The sequence below is a fragment of the Vidua chalybeata genome, chromosome 2, assembly GCF_026979565.1.
Source record: "Vidua chalybeata isolate OUT-0048 chromosome 2, bVidCha1 merged haplotype, whole genome shotgun sequence".
Classification (NCBI taxonomy): Eukaryota; Metazoa; Chordata; class Aves; order Passeriformes; family Viduidae; genus Vidua; species Vidua chalybeata.
In genome coordinates, this window is record NC_071531.1 from 72687740 (window position 1) to 72705172 (window position 17433).

Genomic DNA, 17433 nt, shown 5'->3' on the forward strand with positions numbered 1-17433 from the left:
AATGAACAGAAAAACAGAATGAACATCCCTTCTTGAGGCAAAAGCAAAGACTGACTCAGTGCTAACTCACTTGAACAGAAAACACCAGCTTCTGAGCTGAGGGCTGCTAGGGTCCCCATGCAAGGTGGGAGTAGCACTGATCTTAAACCACAGTCCTCTGAACCTGAGCAGAGCTTTGGCTTCATAGCAAAATCCCCCATGGATCCTCATACAAGTAATCTGGGTGAGGAAAACGTTCCATGTTTCAGGTGAAAGGCTTAAACCTTCCTGGTGAGCAGATCACAGGGAGGAAGAAGACTTGGTTTGTCAGTCTCCAGGCTGTGCCAATGGAATTGATAAAGAGGAGCTTCGGTATGGGCCATCTCCTCACAGTTAACTGCAGATACTACAGACCTTCAGACTGCAGATCTTCAGGACTTGTTTTGGAGCCTAATATTATGGTAGTAACAGCAGCCAAAATTTCTGGCAATAAGGCGATTGTGACCTTCTGGGAAGCAAGCTATCAGCCTGTCTGGAAAACCCATCTACCTTCTTGGAAGCATGTGGTTTGTCCTGATGGCTTATCTTCTCAGCTGTGCTGCCCAACAGACAGTGAGGGTCGCCTTTGCCACCTCCACTCCTCCTCATTTAAGAGAAGGCAACTGATGAAGTAAATGATCAAACAATAGTGGGAATAAATGTTCACCTTGTGAGGGCATGACTGCATGAGGGATTGGTATTTTTCACAGCCACCAGAAAGCTCAGTAGCTTTCTGCAAGTACATTAGGTACATTTTTCAAGCCTGACTTATGCAGAATGTCACTTTTTTTGTGACAGGATTGCTACATGAAAAAGCTGTACCACATTTACCATTTACAATAAATGCAGAGCTAAGAGAGAAAGAAAAACTAGAGAGACCAATTGCTGCAGTTTATTTTGGAGGTGACATCAAGACAAACAGAGCATTGGTTTCAATGAATTTTATTTCATTCTGTATTATACAAGTGGGATCTGAATCCCCAAACTTCCCACCATCAACGTCATGGAGAAGCACCGCTACACAAGAGGAAGGCAGAATTTTGAAGCCGGAAGACAGACTGGACCAAGCCGTTTCTCCCCACGTGGTCAGAAATTCTTCCTCCTTCACACAGTGTGCTTCCCAGACCAGCAGGTTTACCCCAGGAATAAGAGAGACAAAGCTAGCTCTAAACATCCCTCTGCCTCCTCCTCTCCCCAACAAAAGAGGCTGCTCAATGCCAGCAGTGGAATGGTTAAAGACAGGGAGCACATCAGGTTTTCAGTCTCTCAACCAGCCCACTAGATTAAGAAGTAGCCTGTACTCCCTCTCTCCTGAAAAAGATCCAGGAAAATGAATGACCTAAAATGCTGAAGACTTACCTCCTTTCCTTCCCCCATCCCATAGCCTTGTTCTCTAAGCAGAGAACAGGCAATGAACTCTGAGGAGGCTGAAGGAAAGCCAAGGAAAATCAGGGGCTACCTGAATCCCTGGGAATCTGGTGGCTACCCTGGTGCCCTCATTCATTCCCTTTGAGGTTCAGAGACCTGTTTGGAATAGTACACAGAGAGGGCCTCCCTTAAGGACTCAGAAGCAACCAGGGATACAGAACACACAGGAACCACCGTGAGGGTACACACCATTCCAGGGATGGCCCAAACCACAAAGAGGGCAAGACTTCCCTTCAGCCAAGGCCCCAAGGGCTGGGGGAACTGGGACGAGGCCCTGGCAGGGGGAAGAGAGCTCCTGCAGCAGTACTGAGGTCTCATGTGAATTTACTTCTTCTTCCTCTCCTGGGAACAGCGAGGGCAGAACCTGTTAGAAAGGGAAGTACAAAGCCAACATTTAGGGCATGACATGAGCCTCAAGTGCATGGTCCCAAAAGACTTTTTCCAAGGTCCCTGACAAAGCCTTAATTCAAATTTTCCTTTTAATTATATCTGCTAAGTGTGTATATATAGTACTTTTTCCCCTGCCACCAAGGACCTCCCCTTTCCAAAGGTCAAATGGCCCCCCAAGTTGCTTCACTCACCATTTTCCTCTTGGTTTTGTTGTCAGACCCACACAGGCAAAATGAAACCATTCAATGGAACACTGTTGGGATGAAGAGCAGCCAGTTAAAGAGAAGTTTCCTTTTGAAATTGTAGCTTTTGGGCTACCAGAGTTTCCCAGCATTTAATCACAAACTCCGAAATCCCTAGCAGTGATCAAGGATTGAATATTCACACCAAACCTACACACTGTTAGCAAGGAGAACTCCCCTTCTCCCTTGCTAAGTTTAGGGACAAGAAAACATTTTAAGGAAAACCCTGAAGAGAGAGGCACTTCAGAGATCATTGCCAGCCACACCACTGCCCATCCCAACTACCTGAGGTAAGCCCTCTCCTTGTCACTACTTGCTGTCCCAGGGCCCAACCGAGCAGGACAAGACTTTCCATGCAAGACTCATCTCCACTCTGTCCCCCCCCATTTCCACCATGTGCAGGCTCTTACATCTGGGTTGTCACAGCCAATCATCTCCCCATAGGAGACCTGGTGGCAGAGGCAGTAAGTGGGTTCATTGGGGTCCACGGGCATATCCAGTACATCCGAGGGGTGCACATTTCCAAAGGTGACAGAAGGCATCCCATACTCTGTGCTACTGCAGGACAGGAATAAAATAAGTCAGCAAAGTAACTGGCTTTGAGTACCTTCATGTGTCCCAAGACAGTGCCCTCGCTTGCCAGAGACGGATACTTCTCTTATTTAAGTACATACACCCAAGGGGACCTGCTTTCCCCTTCAACCCACACTCCCCTAAAAGAATAAAGAAGTTTACTTCCTCTTGCTTCCCAGGAAGGGACAGAGGATATACAGTTCCAGTCTGGGGATCTCAGGGAAGCCTGGCTAGGCCTGCCTTGGTCTGATTTCTAGTGCTGCTTCTCATTCCCTCAAGTCCCTTAAACACTTACGTGCGGACGAGCTTCAATTTCTTTTGGGCAGTTTTTGGTGCTTCCTCATCAGAGTTTTTCCCTTTAGAGCGAGCGCGGGCAGCTTTTTTCTCTTTCTGGGCTCGGCCCTCTGATAAGAAGAGAAAAAGGTGTTGCATCTGTCACTCCACCAAAACAGACACCTGACAGTGACAACTTTTGCAGCAGTAAAATACACTCCTGCTTTGAAATGTATATTGGCTTTGGGCCGTGCACACCATCTTAATTTATCTAGCAGCCTTGAATACGCTCACACAAGAAGAGCCCAGATCACCATCTTTTTACCTGTCCTTCAGACTCCAGCGCAACAGTCTTTGATCTGCACCACTCCAGTGCCTGCCTTCATCCCCACCACTTCCATAGTCACTTGGCTGCCTCCTGAATCAATCTGCAGCCCAGTGGTGGTACTCACTCTTCTTGCCCTTGCTGGAAGAACTGTCATAGTCACTCGACTCTATCTGCTTCTCCTTCAGGTCTGCTTCAAAGCGAGCGAGGTCTGTGTCCAGCCGCCGGATGTGCTTATCGACCTGCAAAGACAGCAGTGGCCAGGGGTTACCACAGGACAGAGCCCAGGAAGGCAGAGAGAGGACAAAGAGGGGACAAAGGGGCAGGGGGCTTGCACTAAAGAGCTGAGGAGCAAGAGTGGGCATGGCCTAAAAATGAGAGATGAGGGCCTTCCGAGATGGGTGGCTTTAATTCGGGTGTTCACATGATAAGCACGAGACACTTCCCTTCATACCATCTCGTAGGTCTGCATAGCCAGCTGAACCTTGTCGTCCCCAAATTCCTTGCACTTTCCATAGGCCTCTTGGATTTGTTTGAGAAGCCCCAGTTTTTCCTCTGAAGACAAAGTCCGTGCATTGCTGATATACTCCGTGGCCAACTTATCGATCTCTGACTTGAGGTCTGAAAGAAGTGAACCATTAAATACACAAACACCACACACACCACAGTGCCCTACATCAGGAGAGACTGAATGACTGGAGCAGCTCCAGGCCTCCTCCCCTGCCTGGGGATCCCCATGACAAAGGCAAAGCAAAGCAAAATTGGTCAAGCTACATACTTCTTGTCTTGGCAACAAAACCATCCCTGATCCTCACCTTCTGTCCTCTGATCCAGATCTCGCATGAGCTGGAAGTTTCTCTGTAATTCAAATGGCAGATTCTCAATACCTGCAGAGAAAGGAGAATACATGGAGAAATCAGGTTCTTGTCCACGATGCCAAGGCAGGAACAAAGCTAACCAGTAACACGCACACCCCTGGTGCACATCAGCCTGCTTCCATTTGTTGCCAGCCCCAAAGGAGACAGACTATAAAAATGTGATATATTTAATGCAGAAGCATAGTTCTAGAATACATATTAGTTAGCAGAAAACTGCTGCCATGCAGAAAGGTCCAAACTAAGAAAGCAGAAACCCAAAATCTGTAATGAGTGTCAGTCATTATAAATGTCTCCATCTGAAAATTCCACTCATAATGAAAAAAACACCACAACAGCTGGTAAATAAAGCCATTTAGTTATTTCTACACAAGGATGTAAAAATTAAGTTGATCAAATGCTAGTCCACTGAAAGTTGAGTCTGTTTAATGCATTCATTTAACATACAGGGGACAGGAGACACTTTGGGCAGAGCAAAGATCAAGTCTAAGATGGGATGGGGAACAGAAAGCAGTCTTAACCCCTTGTAACTTGTTGTGCCTTCTGCACTATCATCTCAGTGTGGTGTGTCCAACATCTGGAAGGATGCCACACATAGTGAATAATAAACATTTGTAGGGCTCTGAATGAGCAATGTGAAGTTGATAGTCAATTAATTTTCAATGCACTATGCTACTCACCCCTCAGGCATCACCAGATGCTCAACTGGCAAAGCTGGAAAAAACAATTCTCATTTTTCCATGCCTGTCTAATCAAAATGAGATCTAGTGTCACTGCATTAACCTGAAGTCTAAGCCTGATTACTGTTACCTTTATACCTAATAAAAATAATAAATGTCTCTTGAAGGTTTAAAAAAGAAGGTGTTGGGGAAAGCTCTTCAACACAACAGAAGCATGTCTGAGTTTCCTGAACTCACTCTGCAGCTCACATGGAGTGCAACTGGAGGTGTGTCTAGCCATGACCAAAGCTGTCCAACACATCAGTCCAGGCAGCAATCTCTATTTTCTCTGCACATATTTCTACAGCAATTAATGCTTTTCCACTTCCCTGAAGAGCAACCAGTTGACAGGGAAGGTGCTGTATGCAAGAGGAAGGTTTTAACAAGTTTTAACAAGTACTACATAACAGGACGTGAAAATAATTCCTGTAAGAGGTAAAACCAACTGTGGGCCTTGCTAAGCACAAAAGTTGTTCCTTTTACTTAATTTTTGCCCAAACAATGTAATAAGAAGTTACATACAGAATCCTTAGGAACAATCAAGCTGCTGCTTCAACAGATTTCTGTTGCCATTTCTGATTTAGTTACCTGAGAAAAGCTCAGATAGTAGGTGTCCTTAAGTAACCAGGTACATCATCCACAGCACATACACATCATCCCTGCATTCAAGGACAGTTAGCAGCGCAAATTCAAATTCTGAAAAATTACTAAGTGGCAAAATTAAGTCTGTAGGCACATCCTGAATTTGATACTTCCATGTTTGTTCAGCATGACAAACTTCACACAAGGTTTAAGCAGCTGACTACCGCACTACCGCATTACATCCCTACGGTTCGAAAAAGCATCTCAGAACACGACGGGGACACAATGCTGAAAATTATTATTGCTTACAGAGGGAGCTTGTGGCAGGGATGAAAATCAGCTTGAGAATCTAGAGACCATGCCTTTTCCCCTCCTGCAATCCCCAGCCTCATCAACTCTAAACCTTTCAATTTATACAGCAAATGAAACATGGGTCATACTGCAGCACGCTTCTTTTCATTCCTCTCCAAAGCACCCGCTGCAGAAGACAAGACAGGTATCCTCTAGAGGAAAAGAGAAGCTCTTCCTGCACTGCACACAATATGTCAAATTTATATTGAGTTTATTAATCCTGGAAGATCACAGCTTCTAAATTCTGGACTTTGTGTTTTTTAGAAAAGATTAATGTAATTTCTTTTTCTCTTCTGAAAAGGACAGATGGTAAAAGCACAAATTCCACCAGGTACTGTCAGCTTTTCCTCAGCAGGGCTAGAAACCTTTAGATAGAGCAAGCTCCTGAGCCAGCACAAAAACCAGTAGGATGCTACTGTGTGGGCAGAACACCCCCACACGAGGTTAGGGTCACATTTCACAGTGATATTCTTGCACCAGGAAAAACTCAAGCAGCAGTTTAATTCGGCTACACAACCTGAAAGGAACTATGCTCTAGTTTTTACAGCCATCACTGCAAAAATCTGCCACCATCACTGATGCCAGCACATGCCCTTGTCTGGACAATATCTGTGTGTCTTTCTTTTGCCTCTATGTGCCCAGCCTTGTCTGTTCAGCCTGTGCCCCTCACCCTTGAGAGGCCCTCTCTCCCCAGAGCCTGCTCCCTTCAATACCAGCCCCTCAGCCAGGCCAGTGGCTCCCCTGCTTCATTTCCTGCCTCGTTCCCTACCTCCAGCTGAGCAGAGCCCCCCACTCCTGGTGGCTCTCGCAGTGTGGGGAGAGCTGTCACCTGGCTCTGGTTCTGGCTGAGCAAATGCTCAGCTCAGGCACTGTGGGCAGATCATTTATGCACATCTGAGCCATGATCTTCCAGAGGCTCATTAGCTGGGCAGGCTTCCACTGGGGCTGACAAGACAAACCCCTGTCAGTTGAATTCCTTCCCTGATAAAACCAGCAAAATGATTTCCTAAAACCACAGCAAAACATTTCACTCTGCAAATCTATTACTGGACAAATGTTCTGCCACTGCTTCGTCAATAAACGGAGAAAATGAAACAAGTGACAGTACAGTGACTTTTTAATCAGAACTGCTACAAAGATACTTTATCTGTTCAACTGAACATGGAAGGAAGCTGAGCAGACCATTACAAATTATGATCCACAGAGAGTCTGGCAATAACAAAAAGCATAACAAGATAAAGCTGCAGATAAGCAAGTTATAACTGAGCAACAACTATTTGTATGGTACATAACTTAATCTAGCTGTGGGGATGTTTTCTACTATCTGCAGCTTAATTCCAAAGCTCTTGCATAGCCTTAAACAGAAGTGATTCTCTGCATCACAGAATTTATCACAGGGGCCAGAACACCTGCTGAAATTGTTTGACCTGTGCTGTGCTGGTTACCAGACATTATCACTCTCTAAGTGCCATTAAAAAAAAAAAAAAATAGATTTGAGTCTCCATTTCCTCATTCCTACCACCACACTTTTCCTCACTATTTCTAAAAACATTCATGTTATTTATGTAATTTCATTTCCTCCTGCTTTTCTCCTTTTTTTCCTCTACAATTAATTTTGCTCTTTCATCTTAGTAAGATTCATCTAAAATTATCATGACTAAATACTATCTATCATAAAATACTCACGTAATTCTCAGATCATGAAACTGATAATTGTAAAGAAACACCCTAGAGGCATCTTTGATCACTAGAGAAGAGTGATGATACGCAACAACAGACAGAAAAAAAAGGAAAAGTGAGGCCCTCTTTCCACACAAATGGCCCAGCAGCAGGAGAGGAACAGGAGGATGGTGAACATGTACAGGGAAGAAAGTGCTATCAAGGCCAGCAGCTTGGCCCAAAGCATTGGCTGGCATTAATGCAACTGTGTCACAGAATGGGTAAGCCTGAAAGGAACCACAGTGGGTCATCTGGTCCAACTTCCCTGCTCAAGCAGGGTCATCCCAGAGCACCTGGCACAGGATTGCCTCCAGACAGTTCTGGAATATGTGCAGAGAAGGAGACACCACAACCTTAATGGGGGAATCTCTTCTAGTGCTTGGTCACCCACATAGCAAAGAAATTCTTTCTCATGTTCAGGTGGAACTTCCTGTTCACCAGTTTCTGTCCATTGCCCCGTGTCCTAGTGGCTTGGCACCAGTGAGAAGAGCCTGGATCCACCCCCAACACCCTCCCTGCAAATACTTATAGACATTGACGAGCCCCCTCTCAGACATCTCTTCTCGAGGCGGAACAGGCCCAGCTCCCTCAGCCTTTCCACACGAGAGATGCTCTAGTCTCCAAATCATCCTCATTCCCCTCTGCTGGATAGGCTCCAGGAGCTCCATGTCTCTCTTGGATTGAGGAGCTGAGAACTGGACACCGCACTCCAGAGGAGCCTCACCAGGGCTGAGTAGATGGGTAGGATCCCTGTCTCGACCTGCTGGCAATGCTTTTCCTAATGGACTCATTGCATAGATCCATACAGAAGCCTGGTGCAGCCCTACTGATTCCTCTCATTGTATGATTATCCCAAAAATCACTATCGCAGCTCTCTCAGTGAATTTTTTTCATCCCTTTCTTTTCTTGTTTTCATTTCTGATCATAAGCTAATATCTCTCTACCTACCTTCGTCTTTTCCCTTTTCAAATGTTATCCCTTCACTAAGCCCATTATTCTTTCATTTCTTTTATTCTCCTCTTTCCTTGTCATTGTTTCCCCTCATTCTTCCACACACATCCATAACCATGCTGTCTTCTCCCTTAAGAACCACACACTCTCTCTTCAAAAGTCAGAATCCAACACCACTTTTTTCCCTCTCCAATAATTATTATTTTATTAACTTCTTTTTAGAAACACACATGGGCTGTCAGGTGCAGGCAACTGATATTTAAACTTCAGCTACTTAACTCAGATGTTAACTGTGACACACAAATGCAGAGAGCAAGCCTACACAGCCTGGTAACTTCAATTGTGCTTCAATCCTCCGCAGCACATCTGTGCTGTGCCAAACAATGGATTTGTGCTGCCCAAAGTCCTAAAAAAAGGATCAATAGCACCAAGGACCATCCAAACACACAGTACCTTTCCCAAGACATCTGTTCACCCACCATGTTTAGATGCATGTTTAAATTTTATTAAAAAATGGGAAAAGACATTTTGAAACATAACCACAGTTGCTTTATTGAACAGCTTAGATTTCAGCAAACACTTTAGACACCACATTGCTGAAGGCAATTAAAAAAATTCCTGCTTGTGCCAGGGACTGCCACAATGACAGGGTAGTTCTTTGGCCCCGCCCCCAGGACTGCAAACTGGCTGAGATCTTGCTGGGGAAGCACACTGGACTTTTTGGTACTCCATGATTCTCATAATTTTGCAGCACTTGAAGTACACTGCAGGACAACTGGCTTGCAGCAATCTTCAGGAGCTTCCTTGCTCCCTCATTAGGGGGCAGGGTGTCTTTTATATCCTTCCTTTCAGAGTGTATCAACCTTTTAAACTACTGCTTCTACTCTGTCCTGCATTCTCAAGTGATCAATCACCTTCCTAGGCAGGTATTTATTGAAACTTTTACACAAGCACCTTTATTGAAATTGATGCTTGAGCACAATATATCCCTTTCCCTCTATTCAGAGACAGTTCAGCCCTGCTGCAATAAAACATTCTAACCTGTACCATTATCCTCACAACACCTTGGTAAGGGATAACCCTACCTACAGTTTTACAAAGAGGGTGCTTAGGTGCATGGCAGACTGATTTAGCCACAGCCAACCAGGAATTCAGTGGCCATATCACATATCCCAAGCTCTGGGCCAATGCACTGCACACCAGTCCACCCAAACACATCTGGCTTCAGACACTGTCCAAAGAAATGGGCACCAGTCAGCAGTGACAGTCAAGGTCAGTGACATGGAAACCCAAGACGCCCCCAAAGTGGGGGCTCATTTCTTAGGAAGAGAGGGCTCTTTCTGTTGTCCTATTACAGTAGCTCAATGCTACAGCATCCACAGACAAGACAGCAGGGAATGTTGGTAAGTGTCAGAAAAGGGATCTTTATTGTTAAAGATCAACCTTGATTTGAAAAGCTTGGAGGGCTTGGAAGACTGACACAATGAATGAGACTCACAACACTCCTGGCATTTCTAGCCTGCCACAGACCTCCAAAGGCAGGGACAACTATCAAGGAGACCACAGGGCTGTTTGCCAGAACAATGACATCAGATTTGCAGTTGGGTAAGTGAAGAACTACAGAGAAAACACAGCCTGCTTTGCCATGAAAAGCTATCTTGTATCAGCTCCAGTATGAATATCAGCCAACAACAAAACCAATTCTAAATGAACTGGTCATTAAATGTATCAGCTCAGTGTGGGCTGTGCCAGTAGCTTTCACACAGAAACAAATGATGCCTATGAATCACCAAATTCTCTCCCCTGCATGAAATCTTTTGTAATTTTCCATAGATCATGTGTGGTGCATCACAGGTGGAACTAATCCAAAATCTCTGTAAGGTGAAAGGCATCTTTCACTACACTAGAACAGTGACAAGTAGAGAAATGATTTATTAAGACACTTGCATTTCTGAAGAATGATGTGAGAAACTGTAGAGGCAGGGACAGGGGTATGGCTGCATGCTACACTGGGGAGGGGATAAGAGTAATGAAGGTAGGGAATGCAAGAGATAAAAGAACTGCTGGGGAAACTGGAACACAGCCAGGTCTGGGAAGGAAACAAGGGCTCGCCTACAGCAATTTCCAACATCACACCCATGTCCTCTAAGAGCTTTACGAGGATTATACTCATCACACTCTCATCTGATGAATCCATAAAGAAGAAAATCCAGGCAGATGTAGCCATTCTGAAAGAAAAATCCTATTTTACTAGGTTAGTTAATGTTATCAAGGAATGAAAGGACAGTCCCATGCCAGTTGTAGGAGAAAGATGACTTCCATGAGGACATATGCTGCTTCTATCGCTCTGTGCTTATGCTGGCTTAAGTCTTCTAGCAGTGACAAGCCCTGAACTGGTGCATCTCTATGTGCCTACTGACAAATGCAAATAGAAGGAGCAAAGGAAACTCAATGCCTCCCTAACCAGCATAAAAAAAGGGGAAAACCCAAGGTATATTGACTACATAGCACCATGTTAACTTACCAGCTGAGGTTGCCTCACCTAAGCCTGCCATCTCCATCACCCTCTGCACCGAGGCAGACATGTCCCACCCAGTGCCTGCTCCTGGAACAGCTCCTGACTGGTGGCCTCCAAGGTACCAGAATTAATGTAATGCAGCCATCTGAGCAGCCCGGCCTGTGACATCCTTCTGCCTCTCCAGCTCACCAAGGTTACCTGCTACTCCTGCTGCTCATAACGCTCCCAAATGCTTATGTCTAATTTAGATGAAATGCTGGCTTTGATTCCTCAGGCAAGATGAAAACAGTTCTTGTTGTAGAGGGGAGGTACACGCCTTGGTATGTTGCTATAAAAGATTATTCACGTGTTGTCACAAAGTACATGTACTTTATTCTGCCACCCATTAAGTGGGTAAACAGGGAAGCACTGAAGGCAGAAAACACAGGTGGTTGCACAGCAGCTCCCTCTACTATAAAGACAATCCCTACACTCATGGCAGGTTCACATATAAACAGAGACTTGATTTGGGACTGTTTTCTGTGTGTTTCAATGATGTCTTTCACAAAGGAGCTCTACAATCCTCTTGAAACTTCCAAACATGAAGAAAACTCAGGGTTTACATCTCACCTTCTGGAAAACCCGTATTAATAATATTATCCCTTTCTGCCCCTCAAAGCCTCCACAGCAGTGTTTCCAACCTCATACGAGGGCAAACACTGAGCCAAACACAGTAACTCAAGCTTGAGCAAGCACAGATTCTTCTCATGAGTCTTTATGCACATTCCATCTTTTAATCACAAAACACTGTTTTCTTCCTCCTACTTCTATTCCTTTCTACATCTCTAACTCCTTTGCACCCATAGGTTTTCCCTTACTAAAGCTGCACTCTGTTACTGCTTGAGGGAGAGCACTCTTTAAATCTTGCTTTCTCCCCTCAAAACCAGGCATAAAATGGTTTAGAAACCAGGAAGAGGACAATATTTGAAGACATGGAAACCTTTTTATGTTTAAATTCAGCCACTGGAGAAAAAGAAAAGTGAAACAAGACACATTCCTCTTTTCCCATTCCCTGAATCCTTTGGCTCAGTAAGTAGGATGAAGGAATGGAGGTGATCAGAGTAGACAAGATACGGAGTTTCTCTGTCAGGATGCTCATTACAAAAGGAATGTGTGTATTTTTCTGTTGCAAAAGCATCTGCCAAGAGCATAACACATTTAAGACAGATTTGCTTTGTAATTAACAGCTTAAAGCCAAGGGAAAGGGCATGTCTAATCCTAGGTCTAAGCCCAGTTTCAAAATACAGCAAGGACTTGAAAGCTGCTGAAATACCTGACCTAAGAAGCTTCTAGACAATTTTTCCTAACTCTTCTTGTCTAGTCCACAAAAAATCATGGAAAAGAACTTCAAATGTCTAAAGTAGAGGGCTCAAAAGATATGAACTGAAGCAACTGGGGCTGTAGGCCTAACTTCGTCAGACTGCTCATGCATTTTAACATACAGTTTTTAATTACCTACTCACATGATGTTTCATACAAGGTGTTTCTCATTCCCAGTGACTGAGCACTGATTCAAAGTTTTATTTTATTCTCTCTGCTCACTACAGAGTCACATGCTCAGACTGAGAGCACAATCTGGAACCTGACTTTGTAATCAGCTTTTCAAGGTGTTTACTATTGTGACAATCAAGTGTTTTCACAATGCTGCAGTGGAGTGGCCCATTTCCCTCACCAACAGAATGAAGGCGAAGAGATTTACTGAGGCCAAGAGATTAAAGCCAAGAAGGCCAGCTAATTACAAACTCTCCTCTCGAAATGTGCAAAAATGCTTCATAGCATGACTTTTCAGAATTATCTGTTCAAGGCAGACTCCAGCTGCAGCTATGAGAATTCTGCACATCTGCTCCTCTGACTAAAAATTTCCACTCATAATCTGAGGGAAGCACAATCCAAGCAAGGAAAACCTGTACAAAGTGGGACTCACAACATAAAAAATCCCCTCCAGACTCACTTTGTCGGAGTGATATTCAGTTGCTTCAAACAGGAGGCCTCCTTTTTTCTTCCTTTCTTTCTTTTCCTTCCTTTCACTTAATTCCTCACAAACCTTCCTTTATTCAAAGATATGAAGAGGTCCTACAAACAACTGCCCTCTTTCATCACACATTCCTCATTCATTCCCTGAGCAAATTCAGACAGAAAAACCATAGGAAAGAGAATTTCAGTGGGAAGAAAAAAGACATTCAACTGAAAACTGTGTCTGCAAGAGCACTATACTACTAAAAGAATTCAGTTCCAAGACACAGATGTAAATTAAGAATTAGACACTTTTTAGAAGAGATGACCAAAAGTTCTGGACTATTTATTTCTATCAAATTTCAGGAAGTTTTAGGATATAAGTGAACTACATTAAAACAGAACTGAATGTTTTTTAAACACTGAAATAATGTGAGAAAAAAAGGGGAGCAGCAAGTAGGAAACTGAATGCTGTCAATCAGTTAGCATCAAGAAGAAGAAGAAGACTTGTGTCTAAAATAGTGTATGCATTTTCACAGAGTCAGGAGTTCAGGCAGAAGGCCAGGAGAGGAGAGCAGGCTTAGAGAAGAACAATATGGGTAATTAGAAATAGATGCTATTACCTATCAGCAGCCTAACTTACTGAAGACTGTGATGGGTGCTCTTTGATGCCAAGTATCACAATACATATATGCTTTCCTGAAAGCAATCTAGAACAAGCACAGCAAGTGTCTTATGAGTAGCTAATAACAGCAAGTAATGTTGTACCAGACAAAACTGAAAAAGGCCTTTAGAGATCTAAGGGTAAGCAAAAAAGGCTAAACCATCACAGCAAGGAATGTTTTGTTCTTCCTAAAATCTTTGTAACCAGATACTTTTACAGACTTTTAGATTGTGCAAATCACTTTCATTATTTTTTTTAGCAAGACATCTCAACAATAAGAGTGGCTCTCTTGTATTAATGTCCACCTTCAAAAGGACAAGAATCTCTAATCCAATCACAGGACTGCAAATCTCAGCTGAGAGAGAAGACTTTGGCATTTCCTCTGCATGCCTGTACAAGAGAGGAAGAGGAATTCCCAGGTTAGCTGATTTTAATTGACTGTGATGACATGATCCAGAGGTGTTTGACTTTGGCGGGAGCATTCTCCAGCCACCAACCTTCCCTTCTCTCCAACTGTGTACCTACAGTACCTCTCCACACTCAGCGCTGCATCCTGCTCGTCTCTGCTCACCAACTGCAGATCCCAGGCTTTTGCTCCTTTATCTCTGCTCTGCAGCTCTTACCCAAAATACACCTCTGCCCTCCCAGCAGGGGAACCCTGCACCCCCCCGCTACCCTGTGCACTTACTTCTTGTCCATCTGCTTCTTTCTCCTCTTTCCCTGTCCTCCCAGCTGAGGAGCCTCAGTCAACTGCAGCCTTCTACAGCGGAGTGAGAACTGCACAAGAACACAAATCTTTGCTCCTCTCCAAACTGCCTCCTCATTCAACTCTTCTTCCTGGCTTTCACCTCCTTCCTTGCACCTCATAGATCCTTGCCTGTTCACAACTGCAGCTTCTTTTCAGCTTTCACTGAAATTTATTAATAGTTCTTGAACATTTTTAGAGACATTTCCTTTCTTAAAGACAAAAGGAGCACTGAAGATGCAAGGAACGAGACACCCTGTGTCCATATCAGCACCTTATCATGTCTGTGCTGGAAAAAACCCGGTGTAGCAGGACATCTGAAGAGCCAAACGCTGGTTTTTTTTTCCATGCATATGCAAGCAGACAGTGAGAGATTTAACTGGCTGGGTACAGTGAAGCAGAAGACACACTGCCAGAACCACCCAGCTTTAAACACACCACCCCATGAACATCCTCCCCTGTCTCTAGTGCCAACACCAGACCAGCAGAAAAATGTGAGAACAGCATTCCTCAAATAACAGGTTATTCAATCTTAACTCATTAGCCCATTCATTGAGAAACAACTCCTCCGATGGATCTGCTCGGCTATTTTAAGAACGCGTGGGTAAAACATGCACTGAAAGTCTCATCCCCAAAGGGCAGTTTGACGAAGTTTTAAGCACCTTAAGGCAGGATGATAAAATATGAAGTATCATCGGAGGGCTCTGATAACGTTGCCAACTCCATTAGCATTTACAGAGCTCCTCTTCGGCCAGTAAAGCAGGGCTGCATTTGTAAATTGACAGCGTAGAAAACTACCGTAACTACCGCCCCACAGATCCAAAAGTTATCTGTGGCTCGATATCTATCCCGGGAAACCACTGACAGCCAAGCTCCCGCTCCCGAGAGGCGGCTGGAGCTGCAACGGGTTCCTTTCTCATGGGACAAACCAGCCGCGGGGTCAGGGCTCCCGCAGCAGCTGCAGCCGAGCCCTGCCGCACGGACGGGGCCTCTCCTCACGGCCCGGGGACCGGGCGCCCGACGGCCGGGCCGGGCTGTACCCGAGGGGCGGGGAGAGCCCGCGGGCGCCCTGGGCAGCGCTCGGCGCCCGCGGGGCCCCGCCCCTCGGCCCGTCCGTGCCCCCTGGGCCAGCTCAGCCGCGGCCTCGGCCCCGCCCCGGCGGCTCTTACTGTCCAGGTAGTGCTCCAGGTACATCCCCGCCGCCATCTTCGGCCCCACACACCGGCGCTTCCGGCGGGAAGCGGACGCGCGCCGTCCCCGGAAGCGGCGCTGCCCGGCTGCGAAGCCGCTTCCGCCCGCCTGCCCCGGCACTTCCGCCCCGCTCCCGCCGCCATTTCGGGCTCTGCGGGGCTGCCCCGGGCGGTCCCCGCCGAGGGCAGCGAGGGTGACCGGGGCACTGGGGTATCGCTCCTACGGGAAAAGGCTGAGGGAGCTGGGCCTGTTCAGCCCGAGAGGCTCAGACGACTGAGAGGAAACCCCATCCATGTCTATAAGCGTCTGAAAGGAGAATGTGAAACTCTCCTTGGTGGTGCCAAGCACTAGGACAGAAACGGATGCACAGGAAGTTCCACCTGAACATGAGGAAGAACTTGTTCCTGTGCGGGTGACTGAGCACTGGGACAGGTTGTCCAGAGAGGTTGTAGCTTCCCTCACTGGAAATACTCCAGAAGCATCTGGAGGCAATCCTGTGCCGTGTGCTCTGGGATGAATGACCCTGCTTGAGCAGGGAGGTTGGAGCAGTGACACATTGTGCTCCCTTCCAGCCTGGCCCATTCTGTGATCTGGGCGAGGAAGCGCTGTTGACTCGTTACTATGGTTTTCCATTCACCTCGTAATCCACCAGTGCCGAGCAGCTGCTGCTGGGCCATGAGCGGAGATGGATGGCTCTCCGCTGCGACAGGACCGGTACAACGTAACACTTCCAACAGGCTAACAGAGGCCATTAAGTTAAACTCGTGGCTGTGCTCCCTTTCTCTTCGTCATGCCAGAAACACCTTCGTGATCATATGCGAGCCACTTGAAGGTTTAGAGCCGCTCGTGCTGCGGAGTTGAGAAGCCCTTCCCAAGCCGTTCTTTGCTACATGCAGGGCGTGGTGTTGCGAAATCAGATGTGTTTACGGAGGATAACAAAATTATCTTACTTCTGTTGATCCTTAGGCTTTTTTCAAGAGGTCAGCACTCGTTTAGCATCCTATCCAGTTTAGGAGGCACTGGGTTTGATAAAGACTACATTTTATCCACCTTTCTCCTGCCTACTCACCTACAGCATCCTGATTTTTCCCGACAGTCTGTGTAATGAGAGCCAGTGCTCAGGACTGAATGTTCCCAGATTCTGGCCACAAGAAGTGGTAGATTTATTTTTCTCTCTTTTCCTCTCAAAGATCTTCCAAGACACCATGATTTACCTTTATATATGGATATACTAGGATTAAGTCTTTGAGGAGCCTGCACTGCAAGACTGAGGAGCTGTTATATAAAGGAACTGCAGCTGTTTGAACTATGAACCATCTTGCTGTTAAACTACTGGGTTAATTCAGAGATCCTCTGTGTTCTGACGATGGAGTTTTCCACTCCTCTTCCTACAGTCATTTAAGTTATTTATGACATATTTTTAATTATTCAAAACACATTTCTTAGTCTTTTCAGCTCCCATGTGGAGCAGCTGGCTTCAGTTAGCTGAACATTATTGTTAAGCCTCTTTCAAGTACTTCAAAATTCTCATATAAATTGCCTTATACTCTTAATTAAGGGGAAGGATGTGGCTGTTACATTAAGAAAAAAAAAAAAACAAAAAAAAATCTGCTCCCTGTACCATGTCACAGTCCTAAACCACAATCTCCCAAACACATCCTGCTTGGGGCTACCAAGCTGAATGGAGGTGATGTTAAAAATCAGACATTCTTAGACATCACTAATTTGTTTAAGAGACCACCTGGGAAATCCATCTTATCCTCCAAGCCAAGGCTAGGAAGATGCCAGAAATACAATTTCCCTCTGGACTTCTTGCCACTGCAGATACAAATGATAGGGCAAAGAAGAGGCACTTGCCTAAAATCTAAATGGCAAAT

General features: G+C 45.4%; 1 protein-coding gene across 2 annotated transcripts; it reads right to left on the bottom strand.

The window, feature by feature from the left end:
• Positions 1-944: 944 nt before the first annotated feature.
• ING4 (inhibitor of growth family member 4) lies at positions 945-15610 on the bottom strand. Of its 2 annotated transcripts, XR_008429282.1 has the most exons (9): positions 15535-15610; positions 4065-4136; positions 3704-3870; positions 3377-3491; positions 2947-3055; positions 2489-2636; positions 2028-2089; positions 1636-1810; positions 945-1542 (listed from the first exon to the last, which is right to left on the bottom strand). XR_008429282.1 is itself a non-coding variant. In XM_053935087.1 (8 exons), the coding sequence occupies exons 1-8, from the start codon at positions 15569-15571 to the stop codon at positions 1771-1773; spliced, it is 750 nt and encodes a 249-aa protein (XP_053791062.1). In that variant the 5' UTR covers positions 15572-15610; the 3' UTR covers positions 945-1770. The 2 variants fall into 2 exon arrangements, 1 of the variants encoding a protein (XP_053791062.1); XM_053935087.1 differs by having other exon boundaries at positions 945-1810.
• Between the last annotated feature and the right edge of the window lie 1823 nt (positions 15611-17433).